Here is a 27,799-nt window from a genome sequence, read left to right as displayed (position 1 = left end):
ACACAAAACTGTCAGATCTATATATATATTTTTTTTTTCATTAAGACAAACCCACAAATCCAGTTCATGACACATTATCTTAACCATTTAGCTCCTTTGGGCAAATAAGACTAGTCCATGTTGAGGACGTCAGCCCTTCTGTTTCCTTTATCCCCAAATTACAAAAAAATTGTAAAAAATACCCCCCAAAAACACTAATGCTTCAAAGCCAGTAAACAATACATAAAAAGACCAAATACTGAATAGGCAAATAACACAGCAGAAATGACAGCTAGTGCCCATCCCAGTCTTTATAATTTCACCACCTAATAGAGCAAAGCAGTACAAATAATACATCATAGTCTGTGGAAAAAAAGAAAACAAGTGTCAAGGTTTGCTTTAAAAAAGAAAGGGGAGTGGCCTGGGAAGACAGAAAAAGGGCATAACAGTGAGAAAAAAAAAGAAAAAAAAAAGGCAGAAATTAAGAGCGCAATAGAATGGAAGAAATTTCTAACGTATTTCCGGAAGGCAGGGATGCTTTTTTTCTGAAAGACCTCCGGCATCTCACGAGGGGTGTGTGTGTGTGTGTGTGTGTGTGTGTGTGTGTGTGTCTTGTGCTCGCAAATGATAACAACCTTAGTATGTTAGTCTAAATCTTACATTCTGCACTTTTTTCCCTTTGCCTGCCCCCCCCCCCCCCCAAAGCGTTCATTTTTGAGACATGAAAAAAGCATTTGAAAAAAATAGTGTTAGTGTTAGATATTCCAAGTACTGACTGATTGTACATGTTCATATTTTAATTCTGCAAGTGTAGTCTACTTATCAAGTGAATGTAGTTTATTGTTCATTTGTTGGGTAACACTCACGTGGTGCTGATTCAATTGAAAGAAGAAAATGTAGAACAAACATAGGCAAGTAACACCTTGTCAGAGTAAAGATTTAAACCAAAGCAAGTAACACAGTATCAAAGGAAAAATTTAAACCAAGCAACCAAACCAACGAAACAAAAGCATCCATATGTAAACTCATACTCAAGTTTTTCTTTTCTTACAATAACTTCAATCTCCCATATGCAATCACACAGACGCTAACAATAATAGTACCTTCCTATCATCACACAACATTCTTCCTCTAATACGAACTCAGTCACACACATATCAACCTGTATTTACACTGAAATTAAACAGGGTCATATATTTGCAACATCCCTGTGATTTTTACAACCATTCATATGACTTTACACCCCAAGATGGCAAAAACCATATGACATGTTCAGGGTGACAGAACTGTATGATACACCACTTTGCGACCCCCTTCAAGTCATGTGGGGTTGAAGAGTGTGTGTTGAAGGGGGGCAAATAATGGAGCATGCTTGAAGCATCTTGTCAGTATGTACATAGTCACATTCCTAATTCTTTCTGCCTCATGCTTTTCTAACTGACCAATAGAAAGGTGACATAAGTGTATGTCATGCTTTTTTTTAATTTATAATCTTCAGTGTTCTTCTGGGCACAGTTTGCATAATATGCTTTGAACCACACACACTGCATGTGATTCTTTTCAAGACACTGACCACCACCCTGGAGCAGCCATGTGGGTGGCGGCTATGACACCAACACAGGGGAGTTCATCGCTCCTGTGCTGGTGTCTACTGCTTCATAGCCACCACAAGTCCTCGTCATGAAGATGAGAAAAAACAACTTGCTATCGCGTAAAATGGTGAAGTGAAAAGTTATATGTTGTCATCTGGAATGCTGATGCAGGCTGATACCTGAAGTGTCTTGTCAGTCTGTAGTTAGTCACACTCCTGACTCTTTCAGCTGCATGCTTTTTTGACAGACCAACACAGTGATGGCATAAGTATTTTCTGTTTTTGTTTTGCTGTTGACACTTTTTTAACCATACAAAAGAAAATCAAAAGGCTGGTGACACTGGTGGCTGTAGACTGCCTTTGTGTCAAATGAAAATGAAAAACAACAAATAAAGGTACATTCTGCCACTAGTTTTTGAAGTACCCAAGAAATACAGTTTACCTTTTATTGCTGATAGTCCAGCCGACCATGCAGGGCCATATCAGGACTAAGGGTGTTAGGTTAAGCAGCATTCAAACCAGTCAATAATAAAAGCATCAACAATTACCCTTGGGTTAGGTTTTCAAGACATGGTTCCAGCAGTGCATTAATTTTAAGACAAAGTTATCTATTTCAAATGAGCCAAAGTGATTTGAGATACAACTTGATGTGATTATTGTCAGTATGGGGCATAATATGTAGTGTTCTGCGTATGTTGGTGTGTGGCCTCTTTTGACACCAAACACTGATAGTTCCTCAAAGAATGCTCCCGCTGGGACTGTGTCAAACAAATGTGGGTCTGGTTGTGTATGGAGGACTCAAAATGAGCAGCTCAGGGGTAATGCCACTAACATGGCACAGATGAAGAGGCAGCAAAAACAAAAACAAAACCCACCAAAGTCTTACTAACATGATACCCTGTGCAATTCTGGGAGTTTTTTTCGGTAGTTATTTTTTTTAATTAAATTATTTTATTTTATAATCCACTAACAAAATAAATGATGGAAAAATCAACATTAGACAGGACCTAGTCTACCTACATGGCATATGACTTTATTTGTGCCTTCTTTCCAGTTGTCTTTTTTGCTTTTAGTTTTTTTTTTCCTTTTCAGATTCTGTGGTGTCCATAATGAAGTATTTTCAGTTCTGCTGTGCCACTGTGTAATGGCTGGGCTATAAGCAATGATGATAAGTAAATACTAGGGTATATCTGCATTTGAGCTTGCATACTTGTAATCATCTTTTCAAGCATATCCAAGAGAGAGAGACAGAGAGAGAAAGAGAGAGAGGGTGAGGGAGAGGGAGAGAGTGTGTTGTGCTCACAAATGATAACAACCTGTTAAATTTAGGTCTTACATTCTGCACTTTAAAAATTCTTTTTTCTTATCTGTAAACCAGTGTACACTTTTGAGACACATGAAGAAACATTTTAAAAATAGAAAAATGTAGTACATGATGTGACACAATCAATGTGAAACAGAATGACGACAAAAACTGCATAACTTGCTTTTTTTCATACTAACACCAGTAAAACCAAGCAATGAAATCATTGAAACGAAAGCACCTGCATATGTCAACTCAGGCTGTTTTCCTTTCTTACATTAACTTTAATCTCCCTCATGCTATCTCAGAGATGCTTAGCTTACATTATCTTCCTGCCATCACACAACATTCTTCCCTAAATAACTCAATCATAATTATTCCCTTGCTGAGGAGCATGGGTTATACAACCACACGCAAGGCCACAATAACAAGTATTTAGGCTCAATGTTACCAGGATATATTTGCAACATCCATGTGATACCATTTATGACTTTACATCAGAAGATGGCAAAAACCAGATGACATGTTCAGGGTAACAGAACTGTATGCTACACTAATCTGTGACCCCATTCATGTCACATGGGGCTGAAGAGTGTGTGTGTGTTTCCGCGCATGTGTGTGGGAGAGGGGGGGAGGAAGCATTTTTGTGATTTTTAGATGCAGAGTGGCTGATGATTGAATGTTATCTTAACACCCCTTGCACATACAAAATTCTTCTAGTTGAAGCCTATAAAGAGTCTTGAAGTCAATATCATGACACACTGCAGGCTCACATACCAGACCTACCAATACCATGTGTGTTAGAATGACCAACCATGAACAGTAGAACTTCTGTGCTTGTGATAAGTTGTCCATGCTCTAATCCAAAACTTTTCAACAAAATGTCAATGCTGAAAATGTCAGATGAAACGGTTCTCCTCACTGAACCAAACACTACCATATTTTTTATGGATGGTTAAGATGATGATCATGACAATCTCATGCTTTTTCAAAGCTGGTGGAGTTCTTCTGGGCACAGTTTACATAATGTAATTTGATCCACATACATTGCATGTGATTCTTCCAAAGGCAGTGAACACCACCACCCAGGAGTAGCTGTTGGATGGTGGCTATTAAAAAAAACCCAGGGGAGTTAATCTCTCCCTGATCAGGTTTCTCCTACTTCACTACATCACAAGTCCTCATCATGAGGATATGAAAAAAAAAACCCAACTTGCCATCGTGTAAATGGTGAAGTGAAAGTTATATGTAGTCATCTGGAATGCTGGTGCAGGCTGATACCTGAAGGCCTGAAGCATCCTGTCATTATGTACACAGTCATACTCCTGACTCTTTCAGTTGCATTCTAACTTTTATAACAGACCGACAGAAAGGTGACAAAAGTGCAGGTTATGCTTTTTCAAAACCGGCAGAGTTCTTCTGGGCACAGTTTGCATAATATACTTTGAACCACACACAATACATGTCATTTGTGATTCTTTTAAAGGCAGCGACCACCACCCAGGAGTAGCTGTGTGGGCAGAGGCTACGACACGAACACACCCTTGCAGGTCTATACTGCTTTCCTGCATCACAAGTCCTTGTCATGAGGATGTCAAGAAAAAATACTTGCCATCTTGTATATGGTGAAGTGAAAAGTTAATGTGACTTGACAGACTTGATTTATGCCTCTCGACTCCTTGCTGAAACATTACTCCTCCAGCGGACTCAGTTTGGGGCTGTCCTCTTCAGTCCGGGCCATGTCCATCCAGTTGTCGTCATCTCATCCTCCGTGCTTCATCTCCAGGTGTGCTTTTGTCTGCCCACTTTCCTCTTTCCTTGGGGGTTCGATTCAAATGCTTGTGGTGTCGTCTGGAGGCTTTTGAAGGGAATGACCTATCCAGCCCCATTTCCTCCTGCTAACATTCTCACTGATAGGCACCTGGTTGGTTCTTCCCCAGAGGCAGGCGTTTGTCTTTGATATGGTTTCTGGCCAACTGACATTTGAAATATGGCATAGGCATCTAGTGGTGAAGGCCTGTAATTTGTTCGTGTTTGACTTTCGTGACCACCACCCAGGAGCAGCCACGTGGGTGGTGGCTATAACACTGGGGAGTTCGTCAAGCCTCTGTCAGGCATTTACAATTTCATGGCCACCACAAGTCCTTGTCATGAGGATGTGGAGAAAAAATACTTTCGAAGCTGGAGCAGTTGTTTTGGGCACAGTTTGCATAATATACTTTGAACCACACACATTCCATGTGATTCTGTCAAAGGCAGTGACCACCACACAGGAGCTGTGTGGGCGGTGGCTATGACACTAACACAGGGGAGTTCATCTCACCTCTGGCTGGTGTCTACTGCTTCATAGCCATCACAAGTCCTGGTCATGAGGATGTGGAGAAAAAATACTTGCCATCATGTAAAATGGTGAAGTGAAAAGTTATATATGTGGTTCTACTGGAATGCTGTTGCAGGCTGATACCTGAAGCATCTGGTCAGTATGTACACAGTCACACTCCTGACTCTTTCTGCTGCATGCTTTTCTGACAGACCAACAGAAAGGCAACATTGGTGTAGGTTAGACTGGATTGGTTTTTTGTTGTTCGACACCTTTGTAACTAGACAAAGGGCAAAGACTGATGACACTGTTAGTGGTTAGCTGACTTTATTTTAAATGTAAATGAAAAACAATAAATTAAGGCACATTCTGCCTTTCTGAAGTACCCAAGAAATAAAGTTTACCTTTAGTTGCTGATAGTCCAGCCGACCATGCAGGGCCATATCAGGACTAAGGGTGTTAGGTTAAGCAGCATTCAGACCAGTCAATAATAAAAGCATTAACAATTACCCTTGGGTTAGGTTTTCAAGACATGGTTCCAGTAATGCATTGGTTTTTAAGACAAAGTTCTTTATTTTACATGAATCAAAATGATTTCAGATACAACTCAACGTGATTATTGTCTGTAAAGGGCTTAGGTTAGTATGTAGTGTTCTGCGTATGTTGTGTGTGGCCTACTTGTGACCACACATCAATAGTTCCTCAAAGGATGCTGCTGTTGGGACTGTCAAACAAATGTGGATGCAGTTGTGTAAGGGGGACTCAGAATGAGAAGCTATGGGGTAATGCCACTAACCTGGCACAGATGAAGAGGCAGCAAATACAAAAAACCCTCCCAAGTCTTACAAACGTAACATCCTGTGAGGTTCAGGGGATTTTTTTCATTATAATTACAGTATCCCTACCTTTTGTAAATCATGTGATAGCTTTATCTATTTATTTATTCTTTTTTAATTCCATCACTCTTTTTGTTTCTGGTCTATTTTCTTTCTGTCATCGCTTCTTTTTTATATTTTCTGCCTTGCTGATCCATTTACCTTGACTTACTCTAGAAAACTCAATATTTTTTGTCTCTTTCTGAATGTGATAATGGGTCATTCTGATTATGTTGTATTCTGTTTTTATGCTAAGGACATGCTAAATGCCCACAGGCATTTTGTGTGTGTGTGTGTGTGTGTGTGTGTGTGTGTGCGTGCGCGCACGCACAAGTGACAAGCTTGTGGATGCACAATTCAATTTCCAAATGATGAATAAAGATGAAATGTATTTATATGCCTGATGTGATTACAAATGATAACAACCTGGTAGATGTAAGTCTTACATTCTGCGCTTTAAAAATTATTTTTCTTTATCTGTAAACCTGCGTGCACTTTTGAGACACATGAAGAAAACATAAAAAAAAAAAAAAAATAAAAAAAAAAATGTAGTGCAGGATGTGACACACAATGAATGTGAAACAGAACGATTACAACTGCACTACTTGTTTTTTTCATACTTTCACCAGTTTTAAAACCAAGCAACGGAATACATGAAACAGAAGCACCTGCACATGTTACACGGGCTCAGTTTTTCTTTTTTTACATTAACTTTAATCTCCCATATGCAGTCACACAGATGCTCAGCTAACAATAACAGTATCTTCCTGCCATCACACAACATTCTTCCCCAAATAACTCAATCATAATTATTCCCTTGTTGAAGAGCATGGGTTATACAACCGAACACTAGTCCACAATATCAACCCAGTATTTATGCTGAACGTTTTACAGGATATATTTGCAACATCCCTGTGATTGTTACAACTAATTATGTAACTTCCACCCCAAGATAGCGAAAACCAGATACACGTTCGGGGTGACAGAACTGTATGATACACTAATTTGCAACCCCCTTCAAGTCATATGGGGCTGAAGAGAGAGAGAGAGAGAGAGAGAGGGTGGTGGGGGGGCGGGGAGGGGTGTGTTCAGGGAGGGTGGTGGAGAGGGGGCTGGGGGGGAGAAGAAGGAGCATGCCTGAGCCACCATGGTTTTTGTGATTTTTAGATGCAGAGTGGCTGATGATTCAACATTATCTTAACACCCCTTTCGCATAACATTCTTCTAGCTGAAGCCAATAAACAGTCTTGAAGTCAAAATCATAGAACACTGCAGGCTCACACACTAAACCTAGTGTGTTAGAATGACCAGTCATGAACAGTAGAACTTCTGTGCTTGTGGTAAGTTGTCCATGCTCTAATCCAAGACTTTTCAATAAAATGTCAATGTTGAAAATGTCAGATGAAACGTTTCATCTCACTGAACCAAACAATGCTATTTTTTCAACCATATTTTTTATGGATGGTTGAAGATGAGGATCATGATGATCTCATACTTTTTTCAAATTGAACGGAGTTCTTCTGGGCACAGTTTACATAATATACTTTGAACCACACACACTGCATGTGATTCTTTCAAAGGCAGTGACCACCACCTAAGAGTAGGTGTGTGGGTGGTGGCTGTGACAGAAACCCAGGGGAGTTAATCTCTCCCCATGCAGGTCTCTATTGCTTCACAGCCACCACAAGTCCTTGTCTGGACGATGTCAAGAAAAATTACTTGCCATTATGTAAATGGTGAAGTGATAAGATATATGTGGTCTTCTGGAATGCTGCTGCAGACTGATACCTGAAGGTCTAAACCATCTTGTCAGTATGTACACAGTCACACTCCTAACTCTTTCTCCTGCATACTTTTGTAACAGACAATGGTGAGCATACAGACCAGGTGGCATAACTGTAGGATATATTTGAAATTTTTTGTCTGTTTCTTTTTGTTTTTTGTTGTTTGACACCTTTGTAATTAGAAAAAAGCAAAAAGAAAAGATTTATGACATTGTTAGCTGCTGACTGACTTGTGCTCAATGAAACTGGTTGTGTAAATGTGCACATTCTTGTTATGCTTTGAAATACAAGGTAGATAAAACCCACACCTCAGTGTATCCAAAGACAAATTAAGGCACATTCTGATGCTTGAATGTCATCAGGGTTATACCCCTAGTGTATGCCAAATTCTTCTTAAAGTCAAAATCGTGACACTGCAAGTTCACACACTAGACCTATGCATGCACTGTGTGTTGGAATGACCAGTATCATTACCAGTAGCTCAAGGTGTCACTGCGTTCAGGACAAATCCATATACGCTACACCACATCTGCCAAGCAGATGCCTGACCAGCAACATAACCCAACGCGCTTGTAGTAATGACCAACCATGAACAGTAGAACTTCAGTGCTTGTGATAAGTTGTCACTGCTCTAATCCAAGACATTTAAATAAACATCAATGCTGAAAATGTCAGTCAGATGAAACAGTTGTCATTGAACCAAACAATGCTACATTTTCAACCATATTTTTATGGGTGGTTGAAGATGAGGACCATGACAATCTCTTGCTTTTTCAAAGCCGGCAGATTTCTTTTGGGCACAGTTTGCATAATACACTTTAAACCACACACAATCCATGCGATTCTTTCAAAGGCAGTAACCACCAGACACGAGCAGCTGTGTGGGCTGTGGCTATGACAGCAACACCGGAGTGTTCACCTCTCCACTGAGGATGTGAAGAAAAAATACTTGCCATCTGCTGCTGCTGCAGACCAATGCCTGTACATCTGAAGAGTGTTGTCAGTATGTAAACAGTCACACACTTAACTCTTTGTGCTGCATTCTTATGAAACAGACCAACAGTGTAGTGGCATAACTGTAGGATAGACTGGAAACTTTTTTTTTTTGTTCGACACCTTTGTAACCAGGCAAAGCAAAGCAGTTTGTATAATATAATTAGAACCACACACAATCATGCGATTATTCCAAAGGCAGCAGTGACCACCACCCAGGAGCAGCCACATGGGCGGTGGCTATGACACACAGGGGAGTTCATCTATCCCCGTGCAGGCCTATACTGCTTCACTGCCACCACGAGTCCTTGCCATCGTGTAAATGGTAACACAGGGGAGTCCATTTCTCCCCATGCAGGCCTATATTGCTTCATAGCCACCACAAGTCCTTGTCATGAGGATGCGCAGAAAAAAGTACTTGCCATCATGTAAAATGGTGAAGTGAAAAGTTATATGTATTCATCTGGAATGCTGATGCAGGCTGATACCTGAAGCGTCTTGTCAGTATGTACACAGTCACACTCCTCCTAACTCTTTCAGCTGCATACTTTGCTAACATACCAACAGAAAGGTGACGTAAGTGCAGGTTATGCTTTTTCAAAGCCGGAAGTTCTTCTGGGCACAGTTTGCATAATATGCTTTGAACCACACACGTTGCATGTGATTCTTTTCAAGACACTGACCACCGCCCTGGAGCAGCCATGTGGGTGGCGGCTTTGACACCAACACAGGGGAGCTCATCTCTCTTGTGCTGGTGTCTACTGCTTCATAGCCACCAGAAGTCCTCGTCATGAAGATGTGAAAAACAACTTGCTATCGTGTAAAATGGTGAAGTGAAAAGTTATATGTAGTCATCTGGAATGCTGATGCAGGCTGATACCTGAAGGCCTGAAGTGTTTTGTCAGTCTGTAGCTAGTCACACTCCTGACTCTTTCTGTAGCATGCTTTTGTAACACACCTTTGTAACCAAACCAATAAGAAAAGACCGATGACACTGTTTGCTGCAGACTGACTTTGTGTTAAGAGAAACAGATTTTTTAAATGTGCACATTCTTGTTGTGCTGTGAATTACAAGACAGATAAAACACAAACAGATAAGTGCACCCAAAAACAGCAAATTAAGGCACATTCCGCCGCTAGTTTTCGAAGTACCCAAGGAATTAAAATCTTTTGTTACTGATAGTCCAGCCGACCATGAAGGGCCATATCAGGACTAAGGGTGTTAGGTTAAGCAGTATTCAGACCAGTCAATAATAAAAGCATCAATTATTACCCATAATTTGGTTTCCAAGACATATTTCCAGTAATGCATCAATTTTTAAGACAATATTCTCCATTTTACATATGCCAAAATGATTGGGGTTACAACTTGCAGTGATTATTGTCATTGGTAAAAGGCTTAGTATGTAGAAGTGATTATTGTCATTGGTAAGAGGCTTAGTATGTAGTGTTCTGCGTATGTTGATGTATGGCCTCCTTGTGATCAAACATTGATAGTTCCTGACAGAATGCTGTTGCTGAACTGTCAAACAAATCAAGGTGTGGCTGAGTATAGGGGAATTGGAAAGAGCAGCTTAGGGGTAATTCAACTGACTTTGCACAGATTAAGATACAGCAAAAAACAAACAAAAAACTCAACAAACCAACAACAAACAATCCGAAAAAAAACAACAGTACAGCTTTCTGATCAGTTCTTTTTGAACAAGGGAGTCTAGAATCTACATTCAACCTTTTCTAAAAGAACCTAACCTGTCCTGTAACCATCAAACCAAAAGCAGTATTGATCAACAGACCTAACCTGTACGGCAATCGTCAAACCAAAAAAGCAGTGTTCATCAAAAGACTGACAACTGTGACACAGAAAAAAACCACCACCATTCAGACAACTATCCAGTCTTCAAGCACATGCCATGCATGAAACTGACCCCTGGTTCAGTTCCCTGAAGTCTCAAACAACTGAGTTTTGTTTCTGGGCTGTTTCAAACCGCTTCAGCACATCTTCTGCCCGCATGTTTTCCTTGCTGTAATCTAACTCCATCTTTTCTGCCTGTGCTTGGAAGGCCAGGGGCTTGCTGCCCAGGCCCATCAGCTTCTGCAAGGCGTTGTGTGCTGCCATTTCTTCTGCGATGGTCACCGTCTCCCCAGCAGCTGTCAGGGGAAAAAAACTTTATAAGTGCACACACATCCCAACCAGGTTTTCTGTTTTACAGGAAACTAAATCACTGAAAGCATGAATGTATTTTTTTAGCACTATTTTCAGAAACAAAAGCAGATGTAAATATGTTTTACAGGAACCTAAATCCCTGACAGCATGAATACAGCAGAATCTTTTTCAGAAACAGAAGATGACACAAATATGTTTGTCTAAAAAGCAGTATTATCAGGACAGTGCAGACCCGTATTTCAGGAACACACTGTGCGTTTTACTTATTTTCAGTAAGCGGACACTGACAGTCATTAGTGGTAGGCATGACAGAATGCAAATCAGGGTAAACATTTATGTCAGTGAATGCTGTTGTATTAGAAAGATCCCCTCATCCCCATCCCCTTTATCAGACAACTGGATGGTAAAAATTAAAAGTAGACTTTCATTTTGGAGGGTGTAAATTGATAATTATTCATGTTGAGTGTCTCTGCACCATATACTCTGAAAACTGAATTCATTGTGATGGTGATTCTACGACATCGTCCTGTGGATGATTTGTCCTGGTGGTTTTATGGGAATTATTTTTGGGGGGAATGATTGTAGATTTTTTTTCTTTCTTTTTTCTCAATTTCTTCACTGTGTGTTTCAGACAATAAAGAGACTAATTTACTGACCTGACTCATTGAGATTGGACACTAAGATAGTTAAAATTATGAATTTTGTTTCCTTTTATTTATGTATAATTACGTTTAAAAAAAAATTAAAAAGAAGCTTTTTTTTGACGATTCCATTCAAATCATAACAAAATAACATCTTTCTGCTTTTGAGATAATCAAGACTGACCAATTAAAAAGAAAAAAGAAAGAAAAAAAGATTAGACTGCTCAGGAAAAAACAAGAGTGTGAAGATAAGAAAAAACTTAGCCGTATGAAGAGCACAGGAACAGGAGTCATGATGGCTGCCAGAAAAAGAGGGCGCTAATCAGGGGGGCAAAGGGGAGGTTACCTACTTCCGGGAAGTTATCGGCCGTAGCTACTTTCGTTTTCTCCACATAGGCGGATAGTAGTTTACGCAGGACAGGAATGTCAGACCCCTGCCGGAGTCTGCACTAGTGAGTCACGGTTAAGTATGTGTAATTTAAACATGAAGATTGTGAAGAACTGCCACTAAAGTAATAAGTATGTGTATTACACCAACAGTATTATTATTGGGATATCATTCTTTAACTGAACTGGAATGATTAAGATGTTAGATTCTAACAAATATAGTTTATATTAACACTGGTTATATCTGCATGTAACGTTTGCTCTGCAGTTCTCCACAGAGTAGTTTCAACACAGGAAAAGATTAGGTGAAGCCTCAAAAGAGTAGGGTCTAATGATAAAGAAAAAAACATGAAAAGAGGGAAAACTGAGAATGGGGACAGTGGATGTATAGTCTAACCTGACAGCTCTCAGTTTTGGTAAAAATGTATGAGCTGATGATTAAAAAAACAAACATCCAATAATTCCAATAATTATTTTTTCATCCCCCTCTTTTCTGTTGTATATTAGTTAAACATAAGTCATAAAAATCTAAAAATGTAAAAAAAAAAACGAACCTTTTACAAGGACTGAAGCATGATTAAAATATAACAATGTAAAAGAACACAATCAGATGCGTGATGATGGACTAAGTTAAACATTATGACTCAGATGACAGGCATTTCACTGACAAAGACAACAGAGCAGCTGAGCACACTTACCCTGACCAACTAGTTGCTGATCACTATAGATTCCCACCTGGTACACCGACATCACAGTCATCTGCCCTGCCTGCCACTGCAGTCTGCACACACACACACACTCATTTCACTGCACTTCCTGACATTTGCTACCTGTTCATTATACTCAAGATGGAACCGCATGCTGTGCCTACATCCAGAGACATCAAACTTTCCTTCAGACAGAATTGTTTTTCTGTCATAAAAACAAAGGGGAATAAATGGTGGCAAGACAGTATAAGTGTTGACAATCTTGAGTGCGTAAGAATAATCTTTGCTTTCTTCTCTTTTTATAAACTTGTACAACATGCTGATCCCCCACCCCCTCACGCCCCTTCTTTCCTCACCCTTCAGTTTTCATTTAGCTGTTCCTCATAAAACTATGTAATGTTACGCACACCTGCAAAATACAGATGTTACTTACAAGTAACTATGTAGTAACCACATGCATAGGGTAAGTGGGAATCTCTGGGTTGTCTGTGGTAAGATTTCAATGCACGGAACATGCATGACTGGTGAGTGACTGTCTGAAATCCTTGTGGAAAGCCGTGCATTGCTCCCTCCCTCCCCTGCCCAACCTCCACCACTTTTTCAATAACATACACAGGTTCAGGATGAAGTAAAGTCCACAACTTTTGAGCTTTGCACCATTCCTTCAGCCAGCAAATATAGTTTCAGTTTCAAGTCAAAATGTGTGGACTAATCCATATACACAACTCCACATCTGTTTTTGGAAAAAAAACAAAAACAAAAGGAAGCAGATGCCTGATGTATACACCAAATGGATAGGTCAGTGTAAATCATTACCATAAAATGAAATAAAACTACTGGGTGCAGATTGTTTTTTCCAGTTTATGTCTGCACTTTGCTGTGATCTGAGGGTGAAGCTGTTTTTTTTCGTTAACCCTTATTTTGAGGAGCAACAGTTTGTTGTTGATGTTACAAAACATGACAGCTCTCAGGTGCAGGTCAGTAATTACCTGGGTTCAGGGGGTCCCCGATTGTGCAGGTGAAGCAGGGCCATCAGCAGACCCATGGGGTTGACCACAGTCCACAGGTCCCCCAGATCCTTGCCTATCAGCTGGGCTACCACCAGGTCTCGCACCAGTGCCTCCGCTTGCTTCACGTCCTGACAACACATACACATCAAACAGTGTGCCAGTGCATCTGTTCACGTCATGTCTTGACAACACACATAAACAACTTCTAGTGCACCAGCGCCTCAAGTAAACTCACATCCTGACCACAAACACACACACACACACACTGTGTATGCACCAGTGCCTCTGTTTGCCTCACACCCTAACACACACAAATGCACATACACCAGTGCCTCTGCTCGCCTCATGTGCTGACAACACACACACACATACACCATGTAGTGCACTAATGCCTCTACTTACCTCTTGTCCTGATAACACACACACAGACACCCTGGATTGAACTAGTGCCTCTGCTCGCCTCATGTCCTGACAACACACACTCACTCACACCCTGTAGTGCACCAGTGCCTCTGCTCGCCTCATATCCTAACCACACACACACACACACAAACACACACATATACCATGTAGTGCACCAGTGCCTCTGACAACACACATACACACCAAGAAGTGCACCAGTGCCTCACGTCCTGATAACACACACATAATTGTGTAGCGCACCAGTGCCTCTGCTTGCCTCACATCCTGACAACACACACACACATACACTGTGTAATGCACAAGTGCCACTGCTTGCCTCTCATCCTGATAACATACACATAACTGTGGAGTGCACCAGGTCTTCTGCTCGCCTCATGTCCTGATAACACACACACATACACCATGTAATGCACTAGTGCCTCTGCTTGCCTCACATCCTGATAACACACACATACACTGTGTAATGCACAAGTGCCACTGCTTGCCTCTCATCCTGATAACACAAATAATTGTGGAGTGCACCAGGTCCTCTGCTTGCCTCTCATCCTGACAACATTAACACATACTTGATATTGCTACAGGTCTGTTTTATGTTTACACACATATGTAGATTAAAGAACATCCTTATTGTATGTAACAATAACAAGAAAACAAAGCACGCATGTTCATGAATGTGCAACCCTTAAAAAAGTTATGTGACACACAGCAATGTATACTGACAGTCCTTGTGTTAGTGCTCAAAATGTGAGGCCTATTGGGAAGGGAATAATGAATTGTAAGGTTTACATTCACTTTCACTATTAATGTTAAATGAGGACGCAACAGTCTTGTGTTATACTTTCCAGAGAACCACCTGTACTTTCATCCATGTTGTTGATTAAGAATGATAGTTCAATCAAAGAGGAAAATATACAAGAATTACTGCAGTTGCACTGAAACAACAAGGGAAGAGCAGTCTGAAATCGTACATTAAAACTGTTTTGTGAAAAAAAAACGAAAAAAAGAGAGAAAATAATACAATATGAAATATCCAAAATTTTTAATCTGCTGAAACAATAGAAAAATACAATAAATACAACACATGAGACACAGACAGTCAGATACAAAGACAGAGAGAGACAAGAGAGAAAATGGGGGAATTTAGGGCAACAGTAGAACAACAGTCAACAGGGACTAAGAAAATACAGTTTCACCTACACCACCAGGTGTGGGCTACCCACCTGGTCGGCTTCAAGGGCACCAACAACAGCCAGGAAATTCCTCCTCAGAGAGGAGGCTTCTGGAGGGAAGTCCTGGAACACAGAAGACTGGGGATAACACAAACATTTTCAAATGTTTCTTTTTTTCCCTAAAAGAGTACACTTGACTTTCATTGTTTAACTCACTCGGGATGGCAAGTTTTCTCCCTTGCTTTTCTCAACAGATGGCCCATTTGTAAGGGTTTGGAAAAAAAAAATTACAAAAAATACAGAGTAAGAAAATGAAACTTTAAGAAATGGTTTGTTACGTGTTGGGCCATTACATAAAAAAAAAAAAAAAAAAAAATCATATTTCTCATCTTATTTTTACAGTTTTGCCATTATGTAGAAAATAATGCCAATTTTTCACCCCGAATCACCATACCAATGCTTGCTTTCTGCACTTAATTCACTTTCTTCTTCGTAATCATCCATCTCTTCGATGTCCGACCCTTAAGTCAGTAGCATTTCAAGTACTTCAGCAACACTAAAACATTGCTATCGCTGCCTTGTTCGCTCCGCAACATTCTGAGAAGAACCTGCTTCAGAACCACTTTGCTAACAGTTTGGCATGCAAACAGGCGGGTCAGTGACTTTGTCAGCATGTGTGTGAGACAGGCCACACATTACAGGCTGGCTAATCATACCATTCGGTTGTGGAGTGATCCAGAATAGTGCACTCTAATCACAAAATCATGTGTGCAGCGCATGATGGATTTTTATTTTTGGAAAATGCTATTCCATTCCGTCATCTGAATCCAAATACATTTTATGTAGGAATGCTCAAGCATTCCGCTGTCCGGAGAGAGTTAAAAAATGAAAAGAAACATGTTGATTGTTTTGCATACCTTTGTTTCTTCTGTTGATGTTTTAAAGTTAAAAAAAAAAAAAAAAAAAAAAGAAAAAAAAAAAAGAAGTACATCACAGGGAATCATAATCTCAGTGAAAATTAGGTCTTCAATGAATCCATCAACATAAACATCTAAAATGGGGCACCATGGCAGTCAGGCACTGATTTCTGAACCAGTGTTCATCAGTTTATCAGTTTGAGGCTTCCCAGTTTCAGTATTGTGCTGTCCTTGGAAAAGGCACTTAATTCGGATTTTCCTCACTACACCCAGGTGTCAATGGGTACCTGACATAGACTGGGGCGGTTAAAATGGCAGAAGAAGACTGGACCTCACCTTCCTAAGCCGAGCCCTAGACACAGTGGATATGGATTCACTGCCCTGATGGCTATAATAGGCTATGGGACCTTTTAACTTTTTAACATATCATATCTAGCAAGCAGAGGCAGGTACTTACAGCACATAGCATGAGGTCTCCAATGCCGATGTTACGGGCCACAAAGGACAGCGTGTCCTCTGACATCAGGTGATCGTGAATTGCACTGCAACACAAGAGTTCAATCTTCAATGTCCACAGGCCCACACCATTCCATCCTACATTTTGGCATTGTCAGTTATTAAGTTGTTCCACATGTCTTATGTCTATCCGTATATCATTGTTCCACATGTCTTATGTCTATCTGTATATCATAGATGGAGCATACTTATTAGTCATAATACATTATTTGAAGTATATTTATAAACATTCATTTCAATCTAAAGTTAACTTAGAAAGACAGACAGGCCAACTGACAGACTCCTAATGGCATCATAAGACATCATTTCAATTGAAATGGAACAAAGCCATAGCCACACACCAGGCCAATGTTTTCCTTTTTACTTATTTCAGTTGCAAATGCAGCAAATACAACTGCTGACTATTTAATTTTCAAGAAGATTCAAGAATAAAACAATCAATTCCTGGATTTCAAGGGATTCAAGAGCCTTGAAAATGATATGTAGGATTCAAGAAGATTCAATGAGCATGTGAACATGGATGATGACGATGACAAAGCTTTTACTGGAAGGCCTGGTGCATGAGGGTTGAGAAGAAGCCATTTAGGTTTTTGATGTGACGAGGCTGTATTTTACTCTTCCTTCCAATACAGTTCCATAATACATCACAGTATCATCAACCAGGCCTGTGCGATACAGAAACCTGCAGTGTTGGCCACAAAGTTTGAGCAACACGCCCCCAAATGATCCATGAAGTGGATGACTATTGACTGAGTGGTCCCAGTTTCCCTTTTTGAGCCCATAGCACACTTAACAATAGGCAGGAGTTAGACATCGGCTAAACAAAAGTCCATCTTTGATTGGGGCTCTAATCTGCACCCTCCCAATTGTCAGTCCATTTCACCAAGGCAGATGAATTGTCCGAGACATTTTTCTGAGATAGATTCATCAGTTAATTTGTTTGTTAACTCCTCTCTTTATTTACTTGTTTGAATCAGCACACCACAGGAACAATCAATGAAAAAATTGTGACAGATTTTGAATAGATATACATGCAATCTGTGAACAGCATGCTATTAAAAAATTTCTAACAGTAACAGTTATTTTTTAGTCTTATTTCAGTCACTCTCTTTTACTTTTTCATCAACTTCCTTCTGACCCTTCAACCTGTCTCTTCTTTTTCTTTGACCCCTGCTGTGCAACCTCACAAGAGAAGATATGATGAATGTGCACATCCACACATAATGACACACACACACAGGAGCACACACATGCACACTTGCATAAACAGAGACACACACATGAATGTTCATGTATTCACTCTCACACACACTCAAATGATGACTTACTACACAGCTTCCTCAAACATAGCAGGATACAGATGTCTCAGATATGTTTTGATGTAGCGAGAAGCAGTGGCCTCACCTGAAGACAAAGTAACACACACATAAATCAAAATCAAATACATGTAATAGTATGCAGGGGTGCAAGTGGAAAAAAGTGGCAAGACTGAAGTCCAGTCTAGGGGAGTGCCGTAAGCTCCCCCAGCGGGGTCCGGGGCGGAGCCCCGGCCGCCAACGCATTTCATGCATTTTCCTGCTCTCTCAGGGCCTCTCAGAGTACCTTTCAAGAAGAAAATATTTATATTTTTGGCAAGGAAAATTTATGGATTTTAGGTAATGCTTTTAATGGACTAAGCACGTGCAATGCCGTGTGTCAGGTAATATGTTGCTGTTAGTCGGGACATGTGAAGGCTTTCTACAGCCTTTGTGTCTTTAGCTGAAGTCTTTATTAAGTCCACTAGGTCTTCAGAGAGACTGAATGGAAGGCAGTGTTCAGAGAGAAACAAACAAATTCTGATCTTAAGGTCCATGACTTTATCCGTCAAACTAGGGCCAGCAAACAGAGGTTTTGCACAAGGCATTGTGGAGGTGTGCGAGTAGGAAGCGAGCTGTTGAAGATGGTCTGGATCCTCACTGTGTTTCACCAACGATCTCTTTCCGTTTTTTCCATAGTTCAGTTTTGTGTTGTTACAGCATTTGCAAATAGCCAAACCACTTGCGTCAATTTTCGCGCACCACATCGAGAATTTCCGTTTCAGTTTGTCTTCATGGTTGAGCCATTCATTTTTCCACTTGTTCTTACAATCTTTGTCGATTTCTTGAGCTTTTCTCTCGTCAGAAACTTCCAAAAACGGCATTCTGGCATGTGAAAAACTTGCAGTTTTGCTTCCCGCTACCCGAAGATTAAAGCAAAGATGCTTCCCCTTCGCAAAGACAGAGCTTAGGCTAGCGCGGGAAGTGAAGCCAAACTGCTGGCCCTTGCATTTCAGAAAATAGAAAAACAGCAAATCAGATTCGAGAAGCTGACGATCACGCAGTAAGCACGCTGAAAGCACATGCTTAGAGTCACGTAGGCCAGCCACCTATACTGACGTTTCATTAAAAAAGTGATGCCTCCTTTGGTTGTGGGATATACCACTCTGTGTTTACTTTACTCGAACGAAATAGGGGGTGAAACAGTAATGTCTCTCCTCCCCCTTTCATTTTTTGTCCGTCCCGGGGACGGACTGCTTCTATGATTTTCCGTCCTAGGCGATTTTTTTCTCTCGGTAAAATACAGAGTTTCATGGCTAAGTAACAGTGTGTGTGTGTGTGTGTGTGCCTCTCTCTCTCTCTCACACACACACACACACACAGACACACACACACATTCTCTCTGTTCTCGCTTTCCAACGAACAGTCCCATCCGGATTCCAGCGGCAAAAATGGGAGTCGTACACAGCGCGCGCGGCCAGACACAGCTGGCGCTGGCTTCAGTTTAGCTAAGCACTGGTCAACCAGTCAAGAGAGTTCCATCTTCCGGTGAATAGTTCAGTATTCAAGTTCCGACCAAAGCTTTCCCGGACCAAAAGCATAGGGACAAAAAAAAAAAAAAAAAAAAAAAAAAAAAAAAAAAAAAAAAAATCGAAATTTCATCAAGACGGAAATCCGTATGAGACGGAACCACTTGCACCCCTGAGTATGTGATGAAGATTAATTTCTTTTTTAAACACCCATGAAATAAATGAAATGAAACTACCATTTTTTCTTAAAAGTATTATTATGCTATATTTCTACTAGTATAACAAATATACCACAAAAGCCAATCATTTTCATATTTGGTTAAAAACCTTGTAGCTTGGCCAATATCTCGGCCCAGACCAAAAGATAGTTCCACACTCAAAGCCTGCAAAAGATAAACTTACTTATGCACAGAAAGATGTGTATACATGTGTACAAGCACACTGTGACATGCATGCATGTCTACACATAAATGCATGTGCCTACAAGTCCACACACACATAAACACAGTAACATGAGAGTGAGAGAGACTGAAAGACAGACATTCAGAGAGAGACAGAGAGAGAAAGGAAATAGATGTGACCTTTCTGAACCAGGTCCTCGTTGTCAGTCAACCCTAGGGGCGCAGTGTGTACATGTAGACATGTGATACATGTTCACAAGTCAACACACATTTAAACAGTCCCAAAAGAGAAAGAGACACTCAGACAGACAATCAGAGAGAAACAGAGACAGAGACCAGGAGAGATGCAGAGACAGTCAAACAGCAAAATAGTGGATTTTTAATATGTGAAAGAGAGAGAGAGTTTGTGTGTGTGTGTGCATGTGTGTGCATGTGTGTGTGTGCAGTGCGTGCATGTGTGAGTATGCACAAGTTTTTATATTGATATGCACTTGTATATATCCTAATTTCTACTGTATCTGTGTTTGTGAAATATTTTCGATTTATGTTCGCATCTTGTTTTGTACTACACCCCCCCCCCCCCCCCAATATTCCTTGTGACCTTGGTAATAAAGACATATTCTTCTATTCTTTCTAGAGGAAAAAGAAGAGACCTTTCTGAGCCAGGTCCTCGTTGTCTGTCAGCCCCAGGGGCACTGTATCTGTGTCAATGCCAAGTTCCTCACGCCGCCTCTCCTCTTTCTCTATGTAAGACCTGCAAACATCTTGCTGGTTAAAAACAGATTTGCTGACATTCAGTTCATATATGTACATCTCTGCAAATTCCATGAACACACACACACACAAAAGCAACATAATACAAAGTATTCTTTCAAGGAAGATTAAACAATCATCTACATCAGTACACAAACATTATATACTTAGTTATATATCAATAAAATCATCACCTCTTGACCACTACAGAGATTCAGGACATAGCAAGGCAAGGCAGAACCCTGTCTGTTCCAGTCTGGGTGATGAAATGAAACAATATGCAGTCACTTCAGAACAAAAGTTTCTGTACCTATGTGTGAATGCTCTCTGCAAGGAGTCAGTGGAGAAGTCTTCCCCAAGACGCTTCCCAAAGGCATACAGTTCTGCCCCATAGTTCCTGCATCAGAGAAAAATAATCATTTCCATTGCTCTGCAAAAAGCCTCCAACATTTCATTTTCAAATGGGGGAAAAACATCCATGAATGGAGGTGGAATATATTCAAAACATGCTTAGTATATTGAAGCAACTTTTCACACTAATTCATAATAAATGATCTAAGGCAATGCAAACTCAAATATAGACAAGAATTTTGAAAAGAAACATTAAACTTGCAAAATACATTTCTGTATATATCTGAGGGCACACTGTTTGTGTCAAATGTATTCTGGTATTAATTACTTTCTTCTGGCATGGGATTGTACGCATGTGTGCCAGTGTATTATATACACATACATATATCATTATATGTCGGTTTATCTGTGTGCATGGGTTAGTAGCATGACAGTATACCTGTGCAACCCTTGTCAAACATGTGGTTCTTAAACATCTGAAAATCTGCACTGATTCATGTGTCAACTGTCACCTAGAAGTTGAAATTGTCCTGCTGCCCATTTCTGAACCGCTTACCATTTAATACCAAAGTGTCCGACTTACCAGTTGATCCATTCTGAGCGGTGTCGCTGCTTCTCTGGCCCAACCTCAAGACGTCGGTGATATAGTTCCTTCAGGTAACTCCGCTTGTATCGCTTCACTCCCCTTATACTCTCAAATGAGACTGGTGGAAAAAAAAAGGAGAGAAGCATCTGTTTAACAAACAAACAAAAGAGAAGAAAAGAAGAAAAATAGAAGAAACACAGAACAAATCAGTATACACACTTTCTCTCTATCACAAACACATGCGTGCATGAACACACACACACACACAGTGACATACATGCACACAGTGAGAGACACACATACACACACACACAGTCTTGAGTTCCTACATTTCTGAATCTGGATAAGTACGTTGCTGAAGTTAAGATTGACTGTGGGTGGAGGGGGTGGAGGGAGAAGGCTGTACACCTGTAGGACTAGTGGTGGTGGTTCTGGTGCGTCTGAAGCCAGCTGACTTGAAGCTGATATCATCATCAGACTGCTCCACTCCACTGTTGTTCTTTAAAAAAAAAAAAAAAAAAAAAAGGGAACCTTCTGACATTGTTCAGTGCTAGATGGTGGCATTATAACATCTGCTGTTGTTAAATGCTGATCATTGACAATGTTTCTTGCTCTGTTTTTGAAATATTATGTTCTGAGTGTCTTCTCTGAAACTCAGAAACTATTTTCAGTGCAACATTACATATGCAAGGATGGTAACAAACAGATGAGCATATGAACAAGTGTGGAATGAAGGAACATTCTAAATAAAAATGTGTCAGAAATGGCTGCACCATAAATGAACACGATTACTTAATTTGGTCCCATTTTCACACTCTCCACACAAGGGTACAGTATTGTGAAACACATTTTCTGTCCAATTTATGTAGAAAGTAGACTCATTTGGATGTTATTCCCAACATGCCTCAACAAAGATTTGGCTCAAGTCAGTATATTTCTGTCTGAGTGATACACATTGCCATAATTTTGTTGTCTGCTATTGATTCCAATGTTGAATTTGTGGTCGATGCATTGTAATGATCTGTTTCATGTGAAATATAGTTTCAGTATCATCACTATCAATGTCTTTGCAAACACCATTGCCATAAATCAATACTGTCGTTGTCACCATCCTCCTCTTTCTCTCTTCTTTCTCTCTCTCTCTCATTTTTCTCAAAGATTTGTGTTGGGAAAGTGTGGGAAGGGAATGACCACTCTTTCTCAAAATCCCACGCTTTCCCATAACGCTGTGGTCATAGACAAGAACAGTTCAAGCTCCCATAGTGTCAAACCCAGTACCTACAGTTCTTCCTCCCAAGGACCATCAGGGATCGAAACAGTTTACCTGAAAACATAGTCACAGTGGAGGCAAAGACTCAAAATTTTTGTGTCAAGGGCTTCCAAACTTCAGTAGGGCAGCATTTTTCTCTTATCAGTTTTTTGGGGGCCTGGGCTCCCCTGGCTCAGCTGAAGGTGCTGCACCTCTACAGTGCCCCATGATGTATATATATATATATATATATATATATATATATATATACGTCATGAAAAATGCATCCCTACTTGCCCCATGACGTATATATTCATCTGCGTTATTTCAGGATTTTTCAGTTCTATTTTACAGCTCATTTCTGGATTTTTCACAGTTCTATACCAAAGTTGAAATGTTCCAGCAGTCACAAATCAGAAAACTTAATATGTCTACTACAACTATCCATGAGAAGCAACAGCCAATCATGCTGTGTGTGATAATTTCTGGATGTTATCATCAATACCTCCATCACGATGCTTTCAAAATGGTGGAAGACTGACCACAACCTTACCCTTGTGGCTTGAAACAGCAGTGTGTTACAACAAAAACTGAGATTTTGCCATAGAAGATGTTGCAGATACTTTTCAAGTCACTGACGATGAATTGAGGGCTAGCTATGGCAAAATCTTGTCGGAAGGTTCGCTTGACTGAAAGTTAGAATGATGATTTGCAGAGTGGAGGGAGGGTGGGGGAAGCTGAAGAGCTAGATGTAGCCAGCAAAGGAGAGAAAGCGGAACATGAGGTCCAGCATAGCTATATCATATTTGGCTGTCACAGAGTTGACCTCAAATATACAAACCATCCACTCATTCAGGGCAGGGAGAGAGAGAGTGATGAGGGGGATGTACAGCATGGTTTAAGAAAAGCATGGTAGCACTGATCAAACAGCTATGTCTGAGACTATATTAACGTTTTAGATCATGTTTGAAAGTGAACATGACGTAAGTGGGCATGGCAAAGGCATGAGTTACAATTAAAAGACATAATCCATATCATTGATTAAGTGAACCTCTAAAAGTTCTATCAGAATTTGATAGTCTGTTCATTTTCCTTTCAGAAAAGTATGGGTTATGTGTACTTTCTTGTGGTAGTTTACATGCTAGAATTATTTTTGTTAATTATTACCCTCCGAAACCCCGAACTGCCTGGCAAATTGGAAGCAAAAGTCAAGATGATGCTTGGCACTGAAGAAGATAATGGTCATGGTTCAGCCTTTTTTTTTTTTTTTTTTTTTAAAGGTCAGACTCAGTCCCCTGTTTTGAGTGATTTAATAATCACAATGATGATTGAAATGATGGGTAATAACTAACATCCAATTTAAGCATAATAAATTCCTTGAGCTCTATGCACAGTATATTTCGTGCATATTGCAATGCAGGCATGAAGTATAAAGTAAATAACATTCATTTGATCTTTGTCATCCACTCTGAGTAGGTAAACTGTGGCGTAAATTGCCTGAAAAACCACCGTCATATCCCCTTACTAACCCGATAATGACAGTACATGCATTCCCATATTTGCAGTTTTGGCGGCTGTGCAGGAAAGCGTATTTCATTGTTATCACTATCAGATTAGTATGGGGTTATGACACCACCTACTCAAAGTGGATGACAAAGTCGAATGATTATCGTTTATGTTATACTTCATGTCTGTATTGCAATATAGGGAACGAGTGAATGACGTCAAGTGCAATGGATTGTGGGATCGTTCACCATTCTGGTAACACGCAACTTGTAAACAAACTTGCACGTCCGTGATCCTAGGCATTGTTGATGCTTTCAGAGCTATGAGTTCGCTGATGTCTTGCTGATTGCAACAACGCTTTGCATGATCAAAGAATTGAAAAATGATGTGGGAATGAAATTCTTCCAATTCTCTAAAGTGGAAAGAAATGAAAGCACGTAGAAGTCACAAGATGATGATGATATCGAGTTCAGACTGCAGCGATCACATGCAAAACCATCATCACATTTGAGATGGTATGCGTGATAGTTCAAGACACTGTCAGGGAGGTATTTAAGGGGATTTACATTTTCCAATTTTCCTCTGTGTGTGTTTTGTGTGAGAGTCGTGGTGGCTGATGAGTATTGTGTGCAGGAATGTCCGCGTTGTACGAGTGTATGTCACGAATGTCATTTTCTGTTTGATTCTCAAGGAGACGTAACTGAATTTAAACCAATAACACCCTACCATTAATTTTGATTACTTTAAGACGATGGAAGGTGATCAGAAAAATCCATGTATATGACAGTGACACCAAATCTGCTAGTTGGATTCTTGAACAGCAGCAAACCCCAACCTGTTTGACAGGATTTTTGTGCAATATTATATTTGTGTACCTATCAGTGTGTGTGTGTGTGTGTGTGTGTGTGTGTGTGTGTGAATTCTGAACAAGTCTAAATGATTTTCAGATGAAATCTCTCTCTCTTTCTTTGGGAATAAATATTGTTGTTGTTGTTGCTGTTTTTGTTTTTTTGTTTTTGTTTTTAATCTGATTTCTTAAAATACCAAAAATCCAGTAATCAAAATAGTTGTATATCTGATTTTTTTTCCCCATAATAAAATGAATGGTAATTTGTTAAATCAGTTCAGTCAACAGGCAGTTCACAAATTCGAAATATGATTAAATCAAATAAGAATTCCTCTCTCTGACTGACTTGTCTCTTTGTATCTCAATGCGGACAGCAATATGCAATAAACCATAAACTAAATAAAAGGAATAACCCCCCTGCTCCCCCAACACATACAAATGTAAACTATTTGAATTTATTTTTTAGACATACATTGCCATGCTGAGAGTCTAAAATAGAATACATGTACTATTCATTATGTTATTAGTTGCAATGAATGAATATTTGTGGATGGTTCAGCACATTGTCAAAATGGTCATTTTTTAAATACCTTTGTGAAAATATGTCAAGACTGTGTCATAAAATGATAAATGCAAATATACAGTGTTTATATAATATATATATATATATATGTATATGTGTGTGTGTGTGTGCGTGTGTGTGTGTGTGCGTGCGAGGTAAAATCTGTCAGATCACTAGATCAAGCAGACAAAAGTAAACAGATCAGTTGCACAAGGGCAAAATAATATATACAATCTTAAATGAATCACACTGCACACGGACAGACATGTGACAGTATAAGGCCAGCAGGATTACAAACACAACTCATTCTGTCAAGTTTTGGGGAATCATCCAGTAATATGGTATCATGTGACTGGTCTTTTCCCCAAACTTTACAGCTGCTCAAGTTTAAAATCTTTATAGTACATTAGTAGTTCCCCACAAGGGGTTCAGATCCCAGCCAACCCAGCCATCTAATGTTAGAGGGCATCATTATTGTCTGATCTATCCATTGCAGTACTGTGCCTTTAGGAATGCATAACTTGCATGTGTCCTGCAATGTACAAATCCAGATCCAGAAAGGACCGGAAACACCGACCTCTTATCATTGTATTATCATCATGGCGGACATCGCTCCGCTTTCTTAGTAATACTACGTCATCGCTAATTCCCTATACAGGAAATGAACCATGCACGTAGCTCCAGGAATTTAGGATAATGATAAAACTGGATGTTACCAAAATGATGATGAAACTAGAAAGAGTAAGAAATAAGAGGAAAGTAAGAAAAAGTGGGATCCCTATACAGCCAGTGACATCCAGGCCATTGAAAAGGTCTAGCGCCAAGTAGCAAGATGGGTCACAACAGTCTCATCTCCATCAACTCAGTCTACCTACCCACACCATCAGACAGCAGGCTGAGCTCCAGCCAAAACAACAGCTGCAACTATGACATACCTGCCTGCAGGACGCAGTACAGACATATGTCTTTCTTCCCCCCTACCATCCGGAAATGGAATACACTGCCCCAGGAGGTTGTCACAGCCGACTGGCTGGACTGCTTCAAGTCTAGACTCGCCTCCTGCCTGTGACACAACGGAGTAGACTCCCCCCTCCCCCACCTCTTCCACAACTACCCTCTAACACGTCTGTTTATGTCCCCCTCCCCACCAGCCAGCAAGTCCACCCAGCCCCACATTTTTTTTTCCCACTGGTAAGTAGTGTCGTAGGGCTGTGCCGTTCGGGTGTATTCCCGGGGACCGCCACGGTAGCCGAATTGGCCTTGCTGGAGATGCGAACACACCAGTGCACTGCGCCCGATCTCCACAATAAGTTAACAGAACATCCCTCGGTAGCCCAGCTAAATTGCGCCCAACATCAACCTCCCACAACACGACAATTTTCATCAGCATACTGATGTTGGTCGTTAAGTGGAAGAAGAAGAAGAAGAAGCGAAGGTGCCCCCTCCGCGATTTCTCTCGCCTTAAAGTGAGGAAAAGCGTGAGATTACGAGAAAGCGTCACTTGCTTACATGCCCTCATTCCAACAATAGACATAAACGCCACGTCTCACACTGAAATTCTAGAATACATACACTGCTATCAGCATGAATGTGTAATTAAAACGGTGATATCGGGATTTTGTCGAGACTCGTCAGGAGAAGTCACGAAGCAAAATCAAAGCAAAATTAATAAAACATGCAGCAGACGTTCACTGATTCAGTCCTGTTGTGATCAGCGCCGCCTGGTGCGTGTGCAACGTCGACGTCATTTCGATTGGAGAATACAAAGTGCGAATGCACGTAAACCCTATTTTCCATATCTAGAATCAGCTCACAATCACACTAAAAAAAAGTACCTGTGCTGGGAATCAAAACTGGGCGAAGAAACTTCAATAGTCTAACGCCCTCAAATGCAGAGCGAACCAAGGACGCAGCCATTTTACCAGGGGATGTAATATGTTC

General features: G+C 40.3%; 1 protein-coding gene across 1 annotated transcript; it reads right to left on the bottom strand.

Moving 5' to 3' along the window:
- Nucleotides 1-631: 631 nt before the first annotated feature.
- LOC143285377 (large ribosomal subunit protein mL44-like) lies at nucleotides 632-27,799 on the bottom strand. The gene is made up of 10 exons (XM_076592605.1): nucleotides 27,694-27,799; nucleotides 21,692-21,812; nucleotides 21,068-21,154; nucleotides 20,658-20,758; nucleotides 18,108-18,183; nucleotides 16,721-16,805; nucleotides 15,398-15,469; nucleotides 13,734-13,882; nucleotides 12,736-12,818; nucleotides 632-10,993 (listed from the first exon to the last, which is right to left on the bottom strand). The coding sequence occupies exons 1-10, from the start codon at nucleotides 27,773-27,775 to the stop codon at nucleotides 10,794-10,796; spliced, it is 1,056 nt and encodes a 351-aa protein (XP_076448720.1). The 5' UTR covers nucleotides 27,776-27,799; the 3' UTR covers nucleotides 632-10,793.

This window comes from Babylonia areolata, chromosome 9 (assembly GCF_041734735.1).
Source record: "Babylonia areolata isolate BAREFJ2019XMU chromosome 9, ASM4173473v1, whole genome shotgun sequence".
Lineage (NCBI taxonomy): Eukaryota > Metazoa > Mollusca > Gastropoda > Neogastropoda > Buccinidae > Babylonia > Babylonia areolata.
The sequence above is the reverse complement of the archived record's forward strand: the minus strand, read 5'-3'. Positions and strand labels throughout refer to the sequence as shown.